A 19,200-nucleotide genomic window follows, 5' to 3' on the forward strand; every position below is an offset into this window, starting at 1 on the left:
CTGAAATGAAATAATCGACATTTAAATTCTGTATGCGGCTATTTTTATAGCCGTTAGGACCGCCCATTAGTGAAAAAGCCACGTAAAAAGGAAGCTCCTAACAAACATTGGATCAGTTTGGGATTGGATCAGTATTTTGTGTCGTTTGCAAAGCTAGTTTCGCTTCCGACAAGAGTGATTACGACACAGGTGCCAGTCATTTGCATTGATGAAATAACAACGGTGGAGAGCATTACACAAAATCAGCCGTTCTAATGGCTCAAAAGTGTTCTAAGGAACTATTAGGATTTGTTGTTCCCAAATCAAGGGTAAATATCCTCAGTTTAGTGAAAATCTAGAACAGCTTGGTTAGATTTGTGCACTTTTCGCTGTGTGAAATTTACAGTAATCGAGATCAAGTGAAGCCTTCTTTGTTTTTACGAAAAACGTTCCAGAGTTTAATTTCGTAGAGAATTACGCAATTCGACCCTTCTGAATGCTAGAAACGAATCCCTATAGCATATTGATAGTTTCGTTCATGAAATTAGGCCTATTGTATCATTGATCAACACAGCGAATTAATGTTTTCTTTATTGGAAGATTATAATCGGTTGTAAACGCTACACCTACACCAACCATATCAGTATCGCACCCACGTACAACAGTTCAGTCTGGAATTAGATGACGGAAGTCATCGGCATCCATCGGAATTTGAATTCAACTCATCACTCTCCATCACAAACGCTTGCATAAAAGGTTCTTTTCAGAGCCACCATTATTTTATTATAAAGAACTATACTGGCTATTTCATAATATTTGTGTTTCAGAATATTAAATGTAACTAATCTGTACTTTAGTTTAGGTTCATCGTTTCAAATTCTACATACAATTTCATACAATTGATCAACTAATTGATATTCGGAAGTGTTAAGGAACATGTCAGTTGTTTTCGTATTCACGACATCCAGTTATGTCTCTGACGTTACCCACCCGCCTTTTTCTGTATAAAATGTTCAAAACGACGAATGTAACAATGAGAGATTCTCTTTGTTTACTTTCTCTTTCGATTATTGCGAAACATTCCTGCTTTTTTGATAATTTCTTCAGTGCAGATTCAAAGATGATAGCTTTAGTTATTACTATCGGTAAAAAATTGGAGTGAAGGATTGCTAGGGTACCGTAATAATCGAAAGAGAAAGTAAACAAAGAGAATCTCTCATTGTTACATTCGTCGTTTTGAACATTTCTTCAGATTTATAAAGTCAGTAGGAACGAAGCTTTTATTTTCTATCCTTTGCAAAAGGTAAACAATCGATGCGTATTTAGATTATGTTATTCCGCTTTGTATAAATAATGAACATATTTCTTAACATTAGGAACAATATAAATTTTAGTTTTATTTCAAAGCGATCTCATTGAAGGGTTTAACTATATATCAACAATGGGACGTCAAACCGAAATTCATCTATTTGAAAGATATTTAATAATTTTTGCCTTTCGAATTCCTTTTATTCTGCTACTAACGCAAAAAATTATAGCACCTAAACGACACCGTTCTATTGACCAAATGTCATCATAGACACAAGGAGAAGCGTGAGACAGGGGCTTGTGAGCACATAGTTATCTCATTTCAGTTTTGGCAATATTGACGACCTTTTCGACCACAATTACATATAGCCTGCCAAATCATCTGCTTCTTCGGAAATTTGAACACCTTCTGTGTCTGGAAATGCTTGTTAACAGCTGTTGTGATATAAAAAGCCAGCCTCGAAAGCTTGTTACGGTCTTCGAGCAAATATATTTCGTCATCCATTGTGGTACAACAAAATCTTTTCAAAAAAATGGTGTTTAGCTCCTTAGTACAACTTTTTGCAGTGTAATTTTGTTTGTTGTCATGGCTGGGCACCTTTTCCACTTTGTACTTTGTCAATATTAAGTGTTTATTATTTTTACTGGATCTCGTTGTTATTTTCTTCCTCAAAGGAAGTAACAACACCATTTAGAATTGTTTTATTTTCTCGCTCCACCAAACTTCTTGTTTTCCTTCTGGGTTTCATAAGCAACATGCGCCCGAGGTTTAAAGTATGTATGAGATTTAGTATGGAGAAATTCACTTTAAAAAAAATCGGCTGGAGATCAACCTATGTGCTTTAAAAATCAGTGCATGTATCGTTTTCGTAGGAAATTCAACGAGAAAGAAAACTATAGAAAACCGCAAAACAATCCGACATATGTATAAAAAGTTGTTAAAGGAAAACCGGCACAAGGTCCGAACAATGGCACATTCCTTAATATATCTAGCACCACTGCTGCTAGTGAAAATAATATGATATGACTTCCTTTTAATGTGTTATTTGATTTTAATTGCCGCATAATGTCTACTGTATCGATTTTGATTGGTTCTTTTCGGCAAGCATTAACTGAGAGGGGAAATGAAAAGGCGGATATAGGCATGATCAGAAGAAAGAAATGAATTCTACTTTACCTTCCTTTTAATATGCCATAACGGTTAATTTTAGTTGTTCTTTTTAAGTGACAAACCATGCTCCAAACCAGAGCCGTAGTGAACATTTCTGGCGCCCGAGGAGAACCCAAAAATAATCGCCCCCTCCAATTTTTCAACAAACACCATGAACACGAACACACATTAATTCATTTTCCTGTAAGGTTATCTCAAGTAACATTTTCAGTTTTAGTAAATACTTGTAGCTCTTTTGAGTGTTACATCATTAATTTCGCATAGTTTCAATGCGGGATTTATGATGTAACACTCAAAAGAGCTACTAGAGTTTACTAAAATTGAAAATGTAAACGCCACAAAAGCATTCTGAAAACCAATAAATGATTATATTGCTGCTAAGTGGACAGTTCCCACAGGAACAAAAAAATACGGTCACCATCGACAAGTACCCACGTCATCTGGACAATCCCTATGTAAGATTCATCCCATCAGCCACTGCCGACTAAAATTGGAGACTGAATCCCTCAGAGTTGCGGTTATCAGCATACGACAATGTGAACCAAAAACAACAACATTAGAGCAAATTCAGCAGCTGGAAGTTTTGTATGGACGATCTAGAATAGAACTAAAACTGAAACAAACGTATCCCCAGTCAGCTGTTCTAGTTTTATTTATTCGAACAGTAGAACGTAGAACATCAAAATGTCGGACATGAAATTTTCCTTAATTAATTACACCTAACCTAAAACGTAATAAATTCTATAGCCCACAAAACATATGTCATAGATGTACTTTAAACCACACATTGACACGAAAGTAGTTTTGTGATAAAAATGAGTTGACAATGTTTAATTGTTTAATTTTCGCTCTAGATATTTTACTTTTGGTGAGTTGTATTTCCTAAGTTTTTATACCATGCTTGGCTGGATTCTGGAAAAAGATTTTGGACCTGAGCGCTGGATTCTACACATGAGTTCTGGATCTAGAAATAAATTCTGGATCGGGATTCAGAACCGGATTTATTGAACTGAATTCTGGAACTGGATTTTGGACACGAATGCTGAATGTGGATTGATGACTTGGGTTCTGGAAATTAATTCTAGAACTGAATTCTGCACTAGAATCATAGAATTTGATTCTGTATCTGAATTATAAACTTGTATACTGGAGCTGTATTCTGGTTCTGGGAATGAATTCTGGACCTTAGTTTTGATCTTTAATTCAAGACTTGAATTCTGCATCTGATTTCGGGACCTGTAATTGAGACCTGGGTTTTGGAAAGGTATTATAGAACTGGATTCTGGACATTAACTCAGGAGCTGAATTTTGGACACGAATTTTAGATTCTGCACCAGTATCTAGATTCTGGAAATGTCCAATTCGAAGGATATGTGCATCTAACGTGTAGTCATTGGACATGAGTCTGGACATCACACGAATGAAATCCCTACTCACATCCAGTCCCCTGAACCATGCCTTTGCCGATATTCTAGGAATCATTAGGTGCATCCACCGACCCATGTCATCTTTATCCCAAGAAACTTGCCAGCTGGCAAGTGTTCTTTGGCGAGACGCGCTATAGAATTCGTTGAAAGCAATCGGTCTTTCATGAATTCCACCCTCAACAGTACCACGTTTGGCTAAACTATCGGCTCTTTCATTGCCTGGAATGGAGCAATGAGCCGGGACCCAAACTATGTTATAATTATTATTCAATATGACGTTCAGACACTGTTTTATTTCGTCCAAGAAAAACGGTTCATTTTTGCCAGCAGCGTTTGAGCGAATGGCTTCAATTGCACCCAGACTATCTGTGAAGAGAGAATAACGGTTTGGAGATAATGTGACGATTACACTCAAACTATAACTGCTGCTAACTCTGCTATAAAAACAGATGCAGGTTCTTGAAGCCTAAATGAAGCCGAAACATTATTGTTGAATATACCAAGCCTCTTTAATTCATGATTCGTCCGTGTAAAATATTTTCTCAGAGTCAATATGCCTGAACTTACTTGTAAATATTTTGGGGATTTCCATCGAGCGTAGATGTTCCGGGACTTCGCGCTGCATGGATTTGTCGAAAAATAAAGTTGAGTCAGGGACATTTAGGAGGCTGTCAAGGATAGGAATATATCTTGAAGGGTCGATTTTCTGTGCTTGCTTACCTTACCTTACCTAACAGCTATTTTTCTGTGACATATGGTTAAAATATACTGTCATGAATCTTGTTTGAGATTGAAGCTCAACTAGCCTTTCGAAGTTATTAATAACCAGGGGATTCAGTACCTCACATCTTATTAGCAGTCGCGATGAAAGCTCCCAAAAACGATCTTTCAATGGAAGAACTCTCGCCAGAACTTCAAAACTCATTGTATGTGTCGAATGCATGCAGCCTAAGGCAATTCGCAAACAACGATACTGAATTCGCTCAAGTTTGATAATATGAGAGTTTGCAGCGGAACGAAAGCAAATCCATATTCCATCACTGAAAGTATCGTTGTCTGATACAATTTTATTAGATCTTCCGGATGAGCACCCCACCAAGATCCTGTTATTGTTCGAAGAAAATTGACCCTTTGTTGGCATTTTGTTATCAGAAACCTAATGTGTCCTCCCACGTGCATTTGGAATCAAACCACACCCCGAGGTATTTGAAAGACGAAACCGGTTGGATCATTCTTTCCATCATATGAAGCTGAAGTTGCACGGGATCATGCTTTCTTGAAAAGACGACCAGCTCTGTTTTCTCCGCAGAGAATTCGATACCCTGATGAAGAGCCCAAACAGACAAGTTATCTAAGGTATCTTGCAATGTTTTTTTCAGATCAATAGATTTGGGTCCAGTAACTGAAACCACGCCATCATCAGCTAATTGTCTTAGGGTACATGGGGTTACTAGACAGCTGTCAATGCCATTCACGTGATAGATAAGCGGACTGAGGCATGAGCCTTGCGGGAAACCCATGTAGCTAATTCTGAGCGTTGCCAAATCGCCATGTGAAAAATACAGGCATTTCTCTGACAAAAGGTTGTGCAAATAATTATTTATAATCGCTGGAAGTCCATGTTGATGGAGCTAACGAAAACTAAATCAAATGCTCCTTTAATGTCTAAAAATACAGATCCCATTTGTTGTTTTTGAGCGAAAGCAATTTAGATGTCAGACGAAAGTAATGCACGGCAATCATTCGTCTTTTTATTTCTACGGAAGCCAAACTGAGTATCTGACAACAAACCGAAGAATATTTTTATCGAACCATTTTCTGATGCAGCTTCTTGTACTGGTTTCTAAAGTCAAGAATTTATTAAAATTCTAAGGAGTTCCTCCTCCTCGTTTTAAAAACGTCTTAAAAGCATTTTGTTTTTGTCCCACCAAGAGTTTGGAGGACTTCTGTTAGACGATGGACCAAGAAATCGATTGGTTTGGGCTTGTTCTGCGGCCTCCAGAATCGAACAAACGAGGAAGTCATATTCTTCAAGTGGGGGGAGCTCTTCCATTGAGTTCAAGGTACTTGAGATACTACATTGGTATTTAATCCAGCCAACAATTTTTGTCAAATCATATGGAATATTAACTGAATTAGCAATGCCTTTGTTACTGCTTATTGAGATGATGACTGGTAAATGATCGCTACCGTGTAAATCAGGAAATACTTTCCAGGTGCAATCTAGTGGAATTGAAGTCTAGCAAAGAGATAAATCTAATGCACTTGGACGTGCAGGAGGTCTTGGGATCCGTGTCATGCTACCCATATTCAGTACTGTCATGTTGAAATTGTCGCAAATATTTTTTTTTTGTTTTTTCTGGGTTTACCGGTCGGGCAGCTGAATAGCGCAGATTCTAAACCGGGCCCATTTATGGATCCAGGATATACAATCTCAATTCCTTGTCAGACGAACTAGTCTATGTTGACCAACTGAACACTGGCAGCCAGGAATTGTGCATTGATCCTTTCACCATGTGTAAATTCGTTGTTGAAATATTAAAAGAAGATTGAAATTATACTTACTAAATATGGCTTGATGGTGTACTTAATCTATAATCTTGGAAGAGGAAATAAATATATGTTTTGCATAGTAGAATATGAGTGATGATTGATTAGTGAGTTAGTTTGGATCTAAGTAAAAGTGTCGAATGTCTGAGAAAGCGCCAAGCATACTACAATGTAATCTAAGAGAGAGCTACTTTCAACAAGCAACTAAACTACTATGTGTGGATGTTTCGGGCGCTGTTATCCACTCCATTTACGGTTCCAGGAGATAACAAAGGGTACACTATTCGGTGATCATATAACCAACTGCATACTGCAAAAGAGATCGAATTTGATTAGTAGATCGCTTCTCTTCCTTAGATCAAAGTGTAGTATTTGTTACAGCATGGACAATGCCTGACAAGTTTGGCACACTCAAAAGAGGAACATATCCATTTTATTGTTCCCATTCTGTGTATTGTTGCCTCTTCTTGTCAGACATTACCCATGGCACCATTAGTGTGCATCCTTCTCCATTGAGTAAGGATACAGACAAGCCCTGGGACCGCGACAGCATCACTCAATCTGTCTCAAGGTTGTGCTAACGCCCAGGGATGTTGAAATTGTCGCAAATATTATATATTAAAGATGATCTGCTATCATTGTAAACGGAACCCCACATAATTCCGTGCGAATTGAAATCTCCTAGAAGTAATCGTGGATCAAGGAGGGCTTCGACCATTTCTTTAAGCTGTCGTTGTCCAACTTGAGCTCTTGGAGGAATAAATACCGAAGCAATGCAAATGTCCTTTCCTTTAATGTTTATTTGACAAACAACAACTTCTATACTAGAAGTCGAAGGAATGTTTAATCTATAGAAGGAATAACATTTCCTAACTCCTAAAAGCACTCTGCCATACGGCGAATCTCTATCGAGACGTATAATGTTAAAATCATTAAAATTTAAGGCTATTTTTGATGTAAGCCATGTTTCGCACATAGCAAATACATCACATTTTTGACTATGCAACAAAACTTCAAATGTTTCAAATATATTTTTAAATGTTTCAAACTGTTTCAAAAAAGTTCTAGGTATTGGAAGGAATGCCGTTATGATGGACTTTAGAGGTTCAGAAATATTGAATACTGCGAAAATCCATACTACAAATTCTGGAAACTTTAGTAATCCTGTTGATGAATGTGACACGGAGTCCACTGGATTATTGTCTTTTCTTGTGCTAGTTCCTGGATTGGTTTGTGAAGCACAGTTTTGGTTTTAAATTTGGCTTTTTAGATTTAACATGGGATTTTTTTAGAAGGTGTAATTTTAGGTGTCTTTTTTGGTAATTTGGAGGAGGACTTCCTCCTCTTAACAGAACCTTGAGGAGTGACTTCACTATTTTCATCAGAGTCAGATTCCTCTGGTTCTAGATTTGAAAAACCGTTTTCTGTCTCGAGTGGGGGGACATCAATAATTGTTTTAAGCATTTCTGAATATGTGCGCTTAGACCGTGCTTTTGAAGAAAGCTTAATTTTGTCTTTACGCAACTTAAATGCTGCGCATACTGAGAGATCATGAGGACACTCCCCACAATAAACACATTTTTCAATATTTTTATCGCAAAGATTATCCTTATGAGGCCCTTGAGATTTTATACATTTATATTTATTACTACAATAAGTAGCTGTATGTCCGGATTTCTTACAGTTCGTGCAATTCATAACATGCGGAACAGAAAGCCGAACAGCAAGACGAATTTTATCGATATAGACATGGCTAGGCAACGCAGATCCGGCAAATGTTACTCGAAACGAATCTGAGGGACGATAAGACTTTTTTCCATCGACAATAGATGCTGAGTACAATTGTTTGCACTCGAGTATCTTAACTCCCTCAAGCATGGAGTTTTTAAAACGGCCAACTCCATTTTTAAGTAAATCATCTGCTGTCAGACTTGCTTCAGTCACAACACCGTCAATTTCTACCTCCTTCGATGGAATGTAAACTCGATATTCAATAACGAATAATTTACAGGTTACTATTTCGTTTGCCTGTTTCAAATCCTTTAACAAAAACTCGAATTTTATCTCTATTAACTATTGAGATTTCTACAACTTCAGAGAAATATGATGTCAAATCCTTTGTAATTTGCATCAAATTTAATGCATTTTCTTTGCGTCGAAAATAGACTGTCCTTGACCCAGTCGTACCCTCTGGATAATGTTTAGCCCTGAGAGTACTTAAGCTCTTACTTGTATCCGGAATCGGATTCGGATGATCTCCCATGAGATGATCCATTACATTAACTGTTTTTTTTGTAAATTAATAATATCAAAACTTATGCATTGTAAAATTTCAGTTATAAGAGAACTAAAAAAATTAAATTGAATTACAGGGTCCGGCACTCGAAGTGTAACCAATTGAAAAGGCCATAAATTCAGTTTGGAAAATTACTTTTACTTAATTCAAAGTACAAAATGTGTAAAAATAATACATAATTCAGAATCAATTCACTTTTGCTCGATATGACCACCTTTTGCCTTGACTATGGCCTTGAGACGGTCAAAAAACGAATCGCAAGCTGCCCGAATGTGACCTGCAGGTATTTTGGCCCACTCGCGGACAATAACTTTTTTCAGCGCCTCGAGACTGGTGTATCTTTTAGTTCGGACTTTGCTCTCCAAAATGGCCCAAAGAGAATAATCCATTGGATTCGCATCTGGTGAATTCGAGAGCCATTGTGTGGACGTGATGAAGTTCGGAACGTTGTTTTTCAGCCATTCTTGGTTCACTCGAGCTTTGTGAGACGGTGCCGAGTCCTGCTGAAACGTCCATGGTCTGCCACCGAAATGTTTGTCTGCCCACGGCTTCAAAGCAACCTCCAGAATACTTTCCCGATAATATGTCGCATTTACCTTGACGTCAGGCTCGATGAAAACGATTGGAGAGCGCCCATCTGCGGTTACAGCGGCCCAAACCATTATCTGTTGCGGGTGCTGCCTCCTGGTGGCCAATCGATGACTCAAATTCTCGTATGAACGGTCGGTCAAGTAAACCCTATCGTTTTGAGAGTTTACGAATTGCTCAATTGGAAAAATTTTCTCGTCAAAAAATACAATGTTCGGAAATTGACCGCTTTCGGCCAAACGAAGCAACTCCTTCGCTCTCTCAAGTCTAACTTGTTGCTGCTTCGGTGTGAGATCATGCGCCTTTTGGATCTTGTAAGGCTTGACCTTCAGATCATTTTTCAGTATGCGGCGGATGCTACGGTCGGATATTTTCAGTTCTTTTGCCATTTGATTGGCACTTCGTCGAGGATTTCGTTCAAGTCGCTTCTTCACTTTTTGAACCATCTCACGTGACGTTGCAGTCTTTTGATGACCACCTCCATGACGTTTTGCGATGCTACCAGTATTATTGTAACAAGTTATGGTGCGATAAACAAAAACTTTATTCACTTTAAGGTGTTTGAGCTCACGAACAATCGCTGGTTGTGATTTTCCATCTAAATATAAAGCAATCACACTATTACGTTTTAAATCCATCACTGATTTTTTTTCTCGCGTTCACTTTTGGCAAAATGCTTTCTTGCGCTTGTAAACAATACGACTCCGAACTGTCATTTAGCAAATTTCTAGAGAGCTGATGCCCGTGCGTCAGCTACGCGAGCGGTCTGAAGTTGGTTACACTTCGAGTGCCGGACCCTGTAAATCTATCTTGTTGCTGTTGTTCCTTTTCCTCTGTCTTAAAGAACGGCGTGAAGCTCATCCAACGATTTCCAACTAGTAGCTTTTTGTATTGCTAGTATTGCTCTTGGTGGCGATCAAATGTGATCCTTGCAGTGTAGCACCTCGCAATATATGTCGTCTCTTTCGATCCTACGCAGTGTACAAATTCTGGTGCCTGGTTGATCAGCACTGGGTTGCTTTAGCACCTTTGTACCTTTGCACCCCTGCGTCTTCGCACCTTTATGTGTTGGCACATCTATGACTTTATACCTTTGTGCGTATGAACAGTATGGCCTTCGTTGTTAGCTTTCCAGTCGGGAAACGTCCCGAATATTGCCTTGGCGATTAGCATCAGCAGTTTTAACTACCTGCAGTCGTTAACTCACGGGCCAGTATAATAGAAGCACAACCTCTTCGCTTGAATGGTTTTTACTGAATGAAATAACTCAAATTAACCGTTATGACATAATAAAAGAAAGTGAAATCATATCATCACCACTAGCAGCAGTGGTGCTAGATATATTAAGGAATGAACCATTGTTTGGACCTTGCGCCGGTTTTCCTTTAATAACATTTTCTACAAATGCCGAAGTGTTTTGCCGTCTTCGTAGTTTTTCCTCCTCGATAAATTTTCTACGAAAATATCCCATGCCCTGATTTTCAGAGCTCATAGGTTGATCTCCAGCCGATTTTTTTTTTGTAAAAAGTGAATTTCTCCATACTAAATCTCATAGAAACTTTAAACCTCGGGCGAGAAAATATGGTTTTTCCAATCAAACTAAAATTTTTCATGGTGCTTATGGGTATCAAAAGGGACACGAAAAGTTTGGTGAAGCTGAAATCAATATTTTGTCCCACCCTAATGCACACGCACTTCTATATCACAATCTTCCATATATATTGGTATGTTGTACTAGATGTTTACATGTTCCACATAGTGCACATTGTTACTGGCTTCAGCGAACTAAATTACACTCAACTCTTTATAAAACGAGATATAAACAACATTATTTGTCTTGTTGGATTGAAGTAAATGCACACGGTTAATATCAATATGCATTTTCTTCTTAAGTATTAGTATTATTTGCAAGGTGACTTATTATTACCTAAAAAGGCTAAACATTAATTAGTCCTTAAAAGTCCTTGATAGTGTTGCAGGTGGTGTCGAGTGCGGTGCGAAGAACTGTTCAGCACCGTTTGTCACAAAAGACTTTCCATTCGTAAGGTTTATTTAGAACTCGGACGGTAAACCGAAAAAGTTAAGATTAAATATTTCTCACCACTGAAAATTTTCTAGAAAGGAGCACTTTTTTATTGTTTCTAATTCGAATGATTGTTTAGCCAATGTAGCGATGTTTACACAACCGCGCACCACTCGTAGTATTTTCGGGTATACTCGGAAACCAGTTATGGTACATGTATCCTGAGTAAACAACCGATACTACAGAGGGACTCCGACAATCTTATTTACCATGAAACCATAAAAAGACCAAATAGTACCGTTCAATCTGCATCTGACAGTCAGAGCCACTTCCACTATCATTCGCGATCAGAGAGCACAAATTTACAAGCAAAAAAAATCGTTTTTACCTACCTATAACTGTAGCTAAAATAACAATCCCCAGAACAATCGACGTCGCTATCACCCGTATTAGATAGATGGTGGTTTCGGCATCCTTATTCAAGCCGCCGTCCGGATTCAACAGCAGCAAATCCTGATCCGTTCCATTGCCGTATCTGCTGATGCTGCCGCCGGTGGCATTGATCAGTGCCGAACTACTATCAGTACTGCTAATACTGCTACTACAATTGAGCAAAAGACAGTTGGTGCAGTTCCACAGTGCCATCAGATCGTCTTCCTCGAGTAGATCCGGCAGAGAGGAAAAAGCCAACCGAGAGCCGGGAACTGCAGCCGACCCTGCATCCCCACTCGACCAGTTGACATTGGTGCTGAATTCGGTTGTGTGGTTCGTGAACAGTGACCCAACAGCCGGAACCGCTGGGCTACTGGTAAAATTGGACAGTATCCCATTGAACAGTTTGCCACTACTACTGCTGATGCTGCTGTCATTGTTCTCGTTGATGAAGTCATCCAGAATGCTAGTGCTGCTTCTGCTACTGCCATAATCTACTTCACTCTCACTGCTGCCAACGGGAACATTCGTACCGACCACCAGAACACCACCGTCGAACCCATCAACGCTACCGGCAACGGACCTCCAGCTGCTAGAACCAGTGGTCGTTGCGGCCGTCGAGTGGAGGACTGCACTGTTGCCAATCGTCGAACCGCTCAAACTATTGCTACTGCTACTACTACTACTACTACTACTATCATCACCTGCTCCCGTCGAGTACCGGTGAACTTTTTCTGTAACTGCCCGGACCCGCAACGGCCATGGCCGCGCTGGCCGTGAAAAATATTTGTCCATCAACCGACTCATAACCGAACCCGGTAAATTTCACATTGAAACGTTTTCAACTATTTTTTTGATATGAGAAAATTTCCGCACACTTGAATTGGCTTCATTCTTCTATTTTCATTTTTTGTATTTCCTTTTCATTGCACTCGGGCCAGCACGTGTATCGAATCGAATTTTGCTGCGAGATGTCACGGATCCCGCCACGAGATGGGACCGTCCATCATTCGTTAACCGTTTTCCATTTTCTTCATCACAGCGACGGGGGCACATGCCAAATGTTGATTTTCCAATGTTTTGATTCACACTTCAGCCGACGTATTTTAACTAATTGAATTTCCCTTGGCACGGTGGCAGCGTCCGCGTCACGTTTTTCCGTCGGTTTGGTCGTCTATCCACTCTAATTGATCTGGAAAGGTAAACGAAATGGAAGTTGATTTAGTCAATCGAGTTGGAAGCTTTGATGTGTTTTGCTAAAGGTGATAGGTTCAATGGTGTTCAAATGTTGATCTCAGTTCACTAGAGGAAATCAATTAACTCGAGTTGGTAATAATAGCTGATGATCCCAACGAAAAAATAAAAATAAAACAAAACGGATTTGATACATTTATTTATTTTTCAAACATTTAAATATATTTCAATCATGTAACCTTACTGAAATTCGTTCGTCCGTCACATTTGGCGATGCGGCGCGGAAGGTAAATAGAACCGACGGAAATTTGTTTGCCTTCACACTCAATCAATCAAGTCCATCATTCGACCAGGAAAAGACAGTCGAGAGTAATCTACGGTCATTTCCGATCACCCTCTATCTGTCGCTCTTTCTGTCTCTCTCTCTCTCTCTCGATCGAAAGATTATTTTCTCTCTCTTTAGCCTATTCAGTTTACTTTTGAGTCAAATTGGCTACCGAAAGAAGCTCGTCGTCCGACGATTTTCTACTTAAAGGGCAGTGTGCTGAAAATGTGGCAATGAAGGCAATGGTTTTTCCTACTGTGGGGTCAGATTTAAATTCCATTTCAGTCTACCGACGGAGCACGCGATTATATGAAACCGGTCTAGAGTAAGGTGTTTTAAAATGCCCCTTTTGATCATAAATTCTATTTTATTCTGATGTTTTGAAACTCTTAAGGAACCCCTGTTTTAATCCACTTAGTAGTGTAATAATGCCTTTCTTATATACATCTTTTCAAATGTTTCGGTTTTTGAAAGAAACCAAGGGATTGTTTGTGCATTAACTAGTATAACCTACAAAATGAAATAGTGCTTTGTTCGCGTAGGTCGTTCTTAAAAAAACGAAGTGGGTTCACTATTATATGCGCTTCCGGAGCCGGAACCCGAGAACCAGTATAATCTAAGTCGACTCGTACGGCCACCAACTAACATGACGTACAAACTCTACTAGTTTTTATTTAAATTTTGACGGCTGCAAACGATTTTGCATCGTACTCTAAACGACGGTTTAAATTTTTGTTGAATCCGAAAAAATGCAGTGATTTTTGGTACGACCATAAGATCTTTCATTTGACCCTAAGAGTGGTAATAACGGGTTTGAGTCTAGTTTACAACATTTTTTACTGCTGAACCGGAAGTCGGATCCGGATGAAATTCAGGAATTCCGTATGGCACCGTAAGACCTTTCATTTGAATCTTAGTATATAAAAATTGGATGAGCGGTCTCTGAGAAAATCGTTTGAAAATTTTTAGTTCATTTTTTTTGGTGAAAAGTCGGTTTTCACAGTGATTGCATAACCGTTCTATATGAGAAGGGCAAAAAACACATATTAGCTGTTTTTTGCAAAGCTGGTTTTTTCAACTTCCTATCCTATGCTAATTGCTCGGATCGTGCACCTTACACCAGGGATGCAAATGGTAGCGGTAAAATACATTTATCCTTATACTTTCTACACAGTTAAAATTCTACAGCCTGCTACAACTGCTTGATGAAACATTTACGGCAGAGACAGTACCAACGATGATCAGAACGGAACAGGTACAAATAAATGTTGTTCTACTTCATTCTACTTTTTCTTGATACTACTTGTACTGCTGCTCTACGATGCTGCTGCTTGAAACTCCCGTCGGTTTCACAGATGTACTATAAAGACTGTCCCAGAAAGTATGGACGCAACCAAAAACCGCTGCCATTTCGCAATGATTCAGAATCTGTTTAGGGCTGCGTCCTGTCGTTTACACTCTTCTCTAACCACTTGTGCAGTTGTTTATTCGTTTTCATTAGTTTGTGTCGAAATGCGTGGACTTTCAGCAGAACAACGTCGAAAAATTGTATACAAATGGTGCACACAACGCGGACTGTCACTGAGAAAGATAGCAAAAAAGGAAGGAGTAAGTAAAAAAGGCGTGCGAAATGCAATCAGGAAGTTCGGTGAGGAAAAACACCTTTGAGGATAAACCGAAAACGGGTCGAAAAAAGGTCCTGCAAACCCTCAGTTGGATAAACGTATACTTAAGGCGTTCGAGCAAAAGAAGGAGGTCTCAGTTCGGGATGTGGCCAAAAAAGTGGGCTTTTCGAAGTCAACTGTTCTTCGTGCTAAAGAACGTTTGAATCTTCGAACCTATAAGAAGCAGAAACAACCAAAACGTAGTCCGAAACCAGAAGCATCGATCAGGCCGAGGGTTTGAAAGCTGTACAATACGATTCTTGCTAGAAATTTGAACTGCATAATCATGGACGACGAAACCTACGTGAAACTCGATTACAAATCCTTGCCGGAACCACAATATTATACAGTGCGAGAAGGGCAAGTGTTAAACCAGTCCGAGACATCGATTGAAGTCGAAAAATTTGGTAAGAAAGCTATGGTCTGGCAAGCAATTTGTAGCTTCGGTAAGATTTCGAAACCCTTCATTACCACTGCTTCAATGAACAGCGAAATATACATCGAGGAATGTTTACAAAAACGACTTCGATCCATGATTCGAAGCCACAAGGATCCTGTTGTCTTCTGGCCAGATCTTGCTTCTTGCCACTACTCGAAATCAACGGTAGAATAGTATACTACCAAAAATGTCACTTTCGTTCCAAAAGACAGGAATCCACCAAAGTGCCCACAACTTCGACCAATTGAGGAATTTTGGGCATTAACAAAGGCACATCTTAGGAAACATGTCTCGGCAGTTCGAAAAAGATTGGAAAAAAGTGTCAAAACTTGTCGCCAAGAAGTCTATACGGAATTTAATGAGGAACGTTCGCAAGAAGGTGCGCCAGCTAGTCTACAATGGCTAAGTAGCAAATGTTTAGAATAATATTATGTTGTTGTAGTTTAATATTATGAGTATATCGAATAAAATTTGAATATCTAACACTTGTGAATTATTTACAGCGAAATCAAAGTGCGTCCATACTTTCTGGTACAGTCTTCAGTTTCCTACCGCCAACGAAAAAATGTATTCTACTGCAGACGAAAAATGTATTTTACCGCTGTACTTTACGGTGTTTGCTCAGAAGATGTGTATAGTGAAAGGTTTATTAAATTGATCTTTCACATGCATTAGTATTATTTTTGCGTATAGACGATTTATTTATCTATTTGAATAATTATGGCTATAGAAATGCATTCATCTTACACAGGGTTATTGTACTAATAATCAGTTCATTTTTGGAGTTACCACGTTATTTTGAGGATTACGCGAATACCAATCAACAAATTATGATAAAATCGGAGGAAATATCTTTGTTTCGGCTCTAAGAATTCAGATTACGGTATAATTGTGCTAAGGTGTTATTATCTCAGTGAATTTGAAAGCGAAATCAAAGAGCATCCTGAAAATTTCTTTAGCTATGTTAAAACAAAACTAATGACGGAACTACTGGAAATAATAGCGCTGATATTAGAAATTTATTTGCAAATTTTTTCCAAGAAATATATACATTATATGCCGAGACAGATCGTAAACGTGACTACTTTTTCTTCATACCGGAGCTTTCGAATGACATCAAAGTCAATCGCCCTTATTCTGAATAACGACGTATTGATTTTTCGATCGAATGTGGTTCGATCGAATCTTAGCTACCTTTGATTTTGCTGGCGTTATTAGAAATACAAATGAAATACGATCGTAAAATCGATACGACGTTATTCAGAATAAGGGCGAATCAATTATCAAATCAAGAAATATTCACTGCACTTGAAAACCTAAACACAGCAAAGAGACCTGGACCTGACGGAATAGCACCAATATTTTTGAAACAATTAGCTACTGAACTCACAACACCATTACAGTATCTTTTCAACTTATCTATAATATTTCCAGAAACATGAAAAACCCCCTTCTTAGTACCGGTCTTTAAATCAGGCTCAAAATCAGACATACGTAATTATCGAGGAATTGCCTTTATCTCGTGCATTCCAAAATTATTTGAAAAAATTATCAATGGAAAAATATTTCAACAAGTAAAAAATTACATAACTCCAAAACAACATGGCTTTTTCTACGTCAACAAATCTCTTGGAATTCATTTTATTCACTTTGGAAGCTATGGACAATGGAAATTTTGTAGAAACTCTATATAGTGACTTCAACAAAGCTCTCGACAGGATTGACATACCGTTATTACTATTCAAAATTTAAAAAAATATGGCATTGAACAAAAATTTTTGGAATGGCTTGAATCATATCCCACAAAACGTAAAAAAATGTACCCTATCAAAACACATACTCCAAATTAATAAATGTCACTTCAGATGTTCCCCAAGGTTCATATTTAGGCCTTCTTCTTTTTATCTTTACGTAAACGACATTTTCCTCTTACTCAAACATCTAAAAGTACTTGTATATTCAGACGACATGAAGCTCTTTATGAAAATAACAAATGCTGTGGATGCTGAAGTATTCCAATATGAAATTAACGTATTCAACATTTGGTGCAATAAAAGCTTACTCCAACTAAACGTTAAAAAGTGTAGTTCAGTAACGTTTAGTATAAAAATCATGTCTCCTTCTATTAACATATATTTAGGAAACCAACCTGTAGAAAAATGTAAAATTATTAGAGACCTAGGCGTAATTTTAGACTCAAAACTTACTTTCGTGGAGCATTATAATACAATTGTCAATAAAGTAAATAGTATGTCAGGCTTCATTAAAAGTTTCAGTCATAATTTTCAGGACCTTTGCACAATAAAATTATTATATACAACATACGTCAGGCCAATTTTGGAATACTGCAGCATAGTATGGAACCCATGTACCTCCGTACACGTAGAACGCATCGAATCTGTCCAAAAACAATTTCTACTGTATGCGCTACGTAGACTAAACTGTACTACATTTCCTCTTCCATCACATAAAGCGCGTTGTATGCTCATAAACTTACAAACACTCGAAGAACGCCGCAAAGCAACAATGCTTTATTTTATCAACGACATTATTTCTCAACGAGTACAATCTGAATCATTGCTTTCACAACTAAAATTTTATGCTCCTAGTCGCCATTTCAGAAGCCGTCAAATATCTCGTAAAAAATATAAAACAAATTATGCCAAAAAAAATCGTGTTAATTTAAAGCCGGGTATAAATAAACGATATAAAAAAATCGTGTTCATCAAATGATGCGCTTTTATAACGAAGACTGCCAAAAAATTGATCTAACTATGTCCAGGAAACAAATAAAAGAAAAATTGAAACCAAATCGTAGAAAAATGTATAGCATATAAAAAACCATTATACCTTTTTTTGCTTGTAGTCTACATTTGTTTGACGAATAAATAAATAAATAAATAAATAAATAAATAAATAAATAAATAAATAAATTAATAAATAAATAGAATATACTCGGAATATATCATGGGGAGAGTACCGGGGGAGTACCGTTACCCTACTAAGAAAAACCCTTCTTAATCCACCTAGTGGTGTGATAATGCCTTTCTCTTCTTTCATAACAGTCTCATGTAAATATGTTTCATACTTTTATTAAATAATTTTGGATACTAATTTTGATACCAATTGATTCAGATTGATTCGAGTAGTTCACAAAAGCATGCTTCAGTGTTTATATCACACAGTCAGCATCATTTTTCCAAACTAGTGCTTGATATTTGCGTTGCCTATTTGTATGAGAACAAAGATGCTAATCTAAAATAACCCTTCTAAGTCCACTTAGTGGAATTTTCATATATCTTGAAAAAGCACCATAGCGGGGAGTACATGAAATTTTCGAAATCGACAGTCAAACAAAAGTTACGGCTATTTGTATTTGCTAAAAAGAAAGTAATATTGAATATTTTTTCAATACTTTGTATGCATCGAACTTAGAATATTGACGTAATTTGAATTTTTAATAGAAATTGTAATCTTTTTACAATCATTTTTGTTGGATGAATTTATGCACGTAACTTCAAGTTTTCTAATGCCATTCTTTGACAAACAAACATGTTTGTTCATAGATCACAGATAATACAATAAACTTGAACTTATTAAAGCAAAATAAGAAAATTTGCGGGCCAGCAACGAATATAAATCTTATGATGAAAAGCATTTGTCAATGTTCATAGGAAAAATCCTTAAGTGTTAACAAATGCGCGCCTCGCAACACCCGGCGCGAGCGAAAATGTCATGTTTGTGAGTAATACTTTTCGTCATAAGTTCTAAAATAATTTTTTCAACTTGATTTAAATTCTACAA

General features: G+C 37.8%; 1 protein-coding gene across 5 annotated transcripts in view; it reads right to left on the minus strand.

Moving 5' to 3' along the window:
- The window catches only part of LOC131434636 (5-hydroxytryptamine receptor-like), a 460,874-nt gene that overhangs the window by 137,385 nt on the left and 304,289 nt on the right, over positions 1-19,200 (minus strand). For all 5 annotated transcript variants that reach the window (XM_058601566.1, XM_058601570.1, XM_058601568.1 and 2 more), the window contains exon 3: positions 11,735-12,966. In XM_058601566.1, the coding sequence (XP_058457549.1) occupies positions 11,735-12,581 (847 nt within the window). In that variant the 5' untranslated portion in view covers positions 12,582-12,966. The remainder of the gene's footprint in view (positions 1-11,734; positions 12,967-19,200) is intronic.

Source organism: Malaya genurostris, chromosome 3 (assembly GCF_030247185.1).
Source record: "Malaya genurostris strain Urasoe2022 chromosome 3, Malgen_1.1, whole genome shotgun sequence".
Lineage (NCBI taxonomy): Eukaryota > Metazoa > Arthropoda > Insecta > Diptera > Culicidae > Malaya > Malaya genurostris.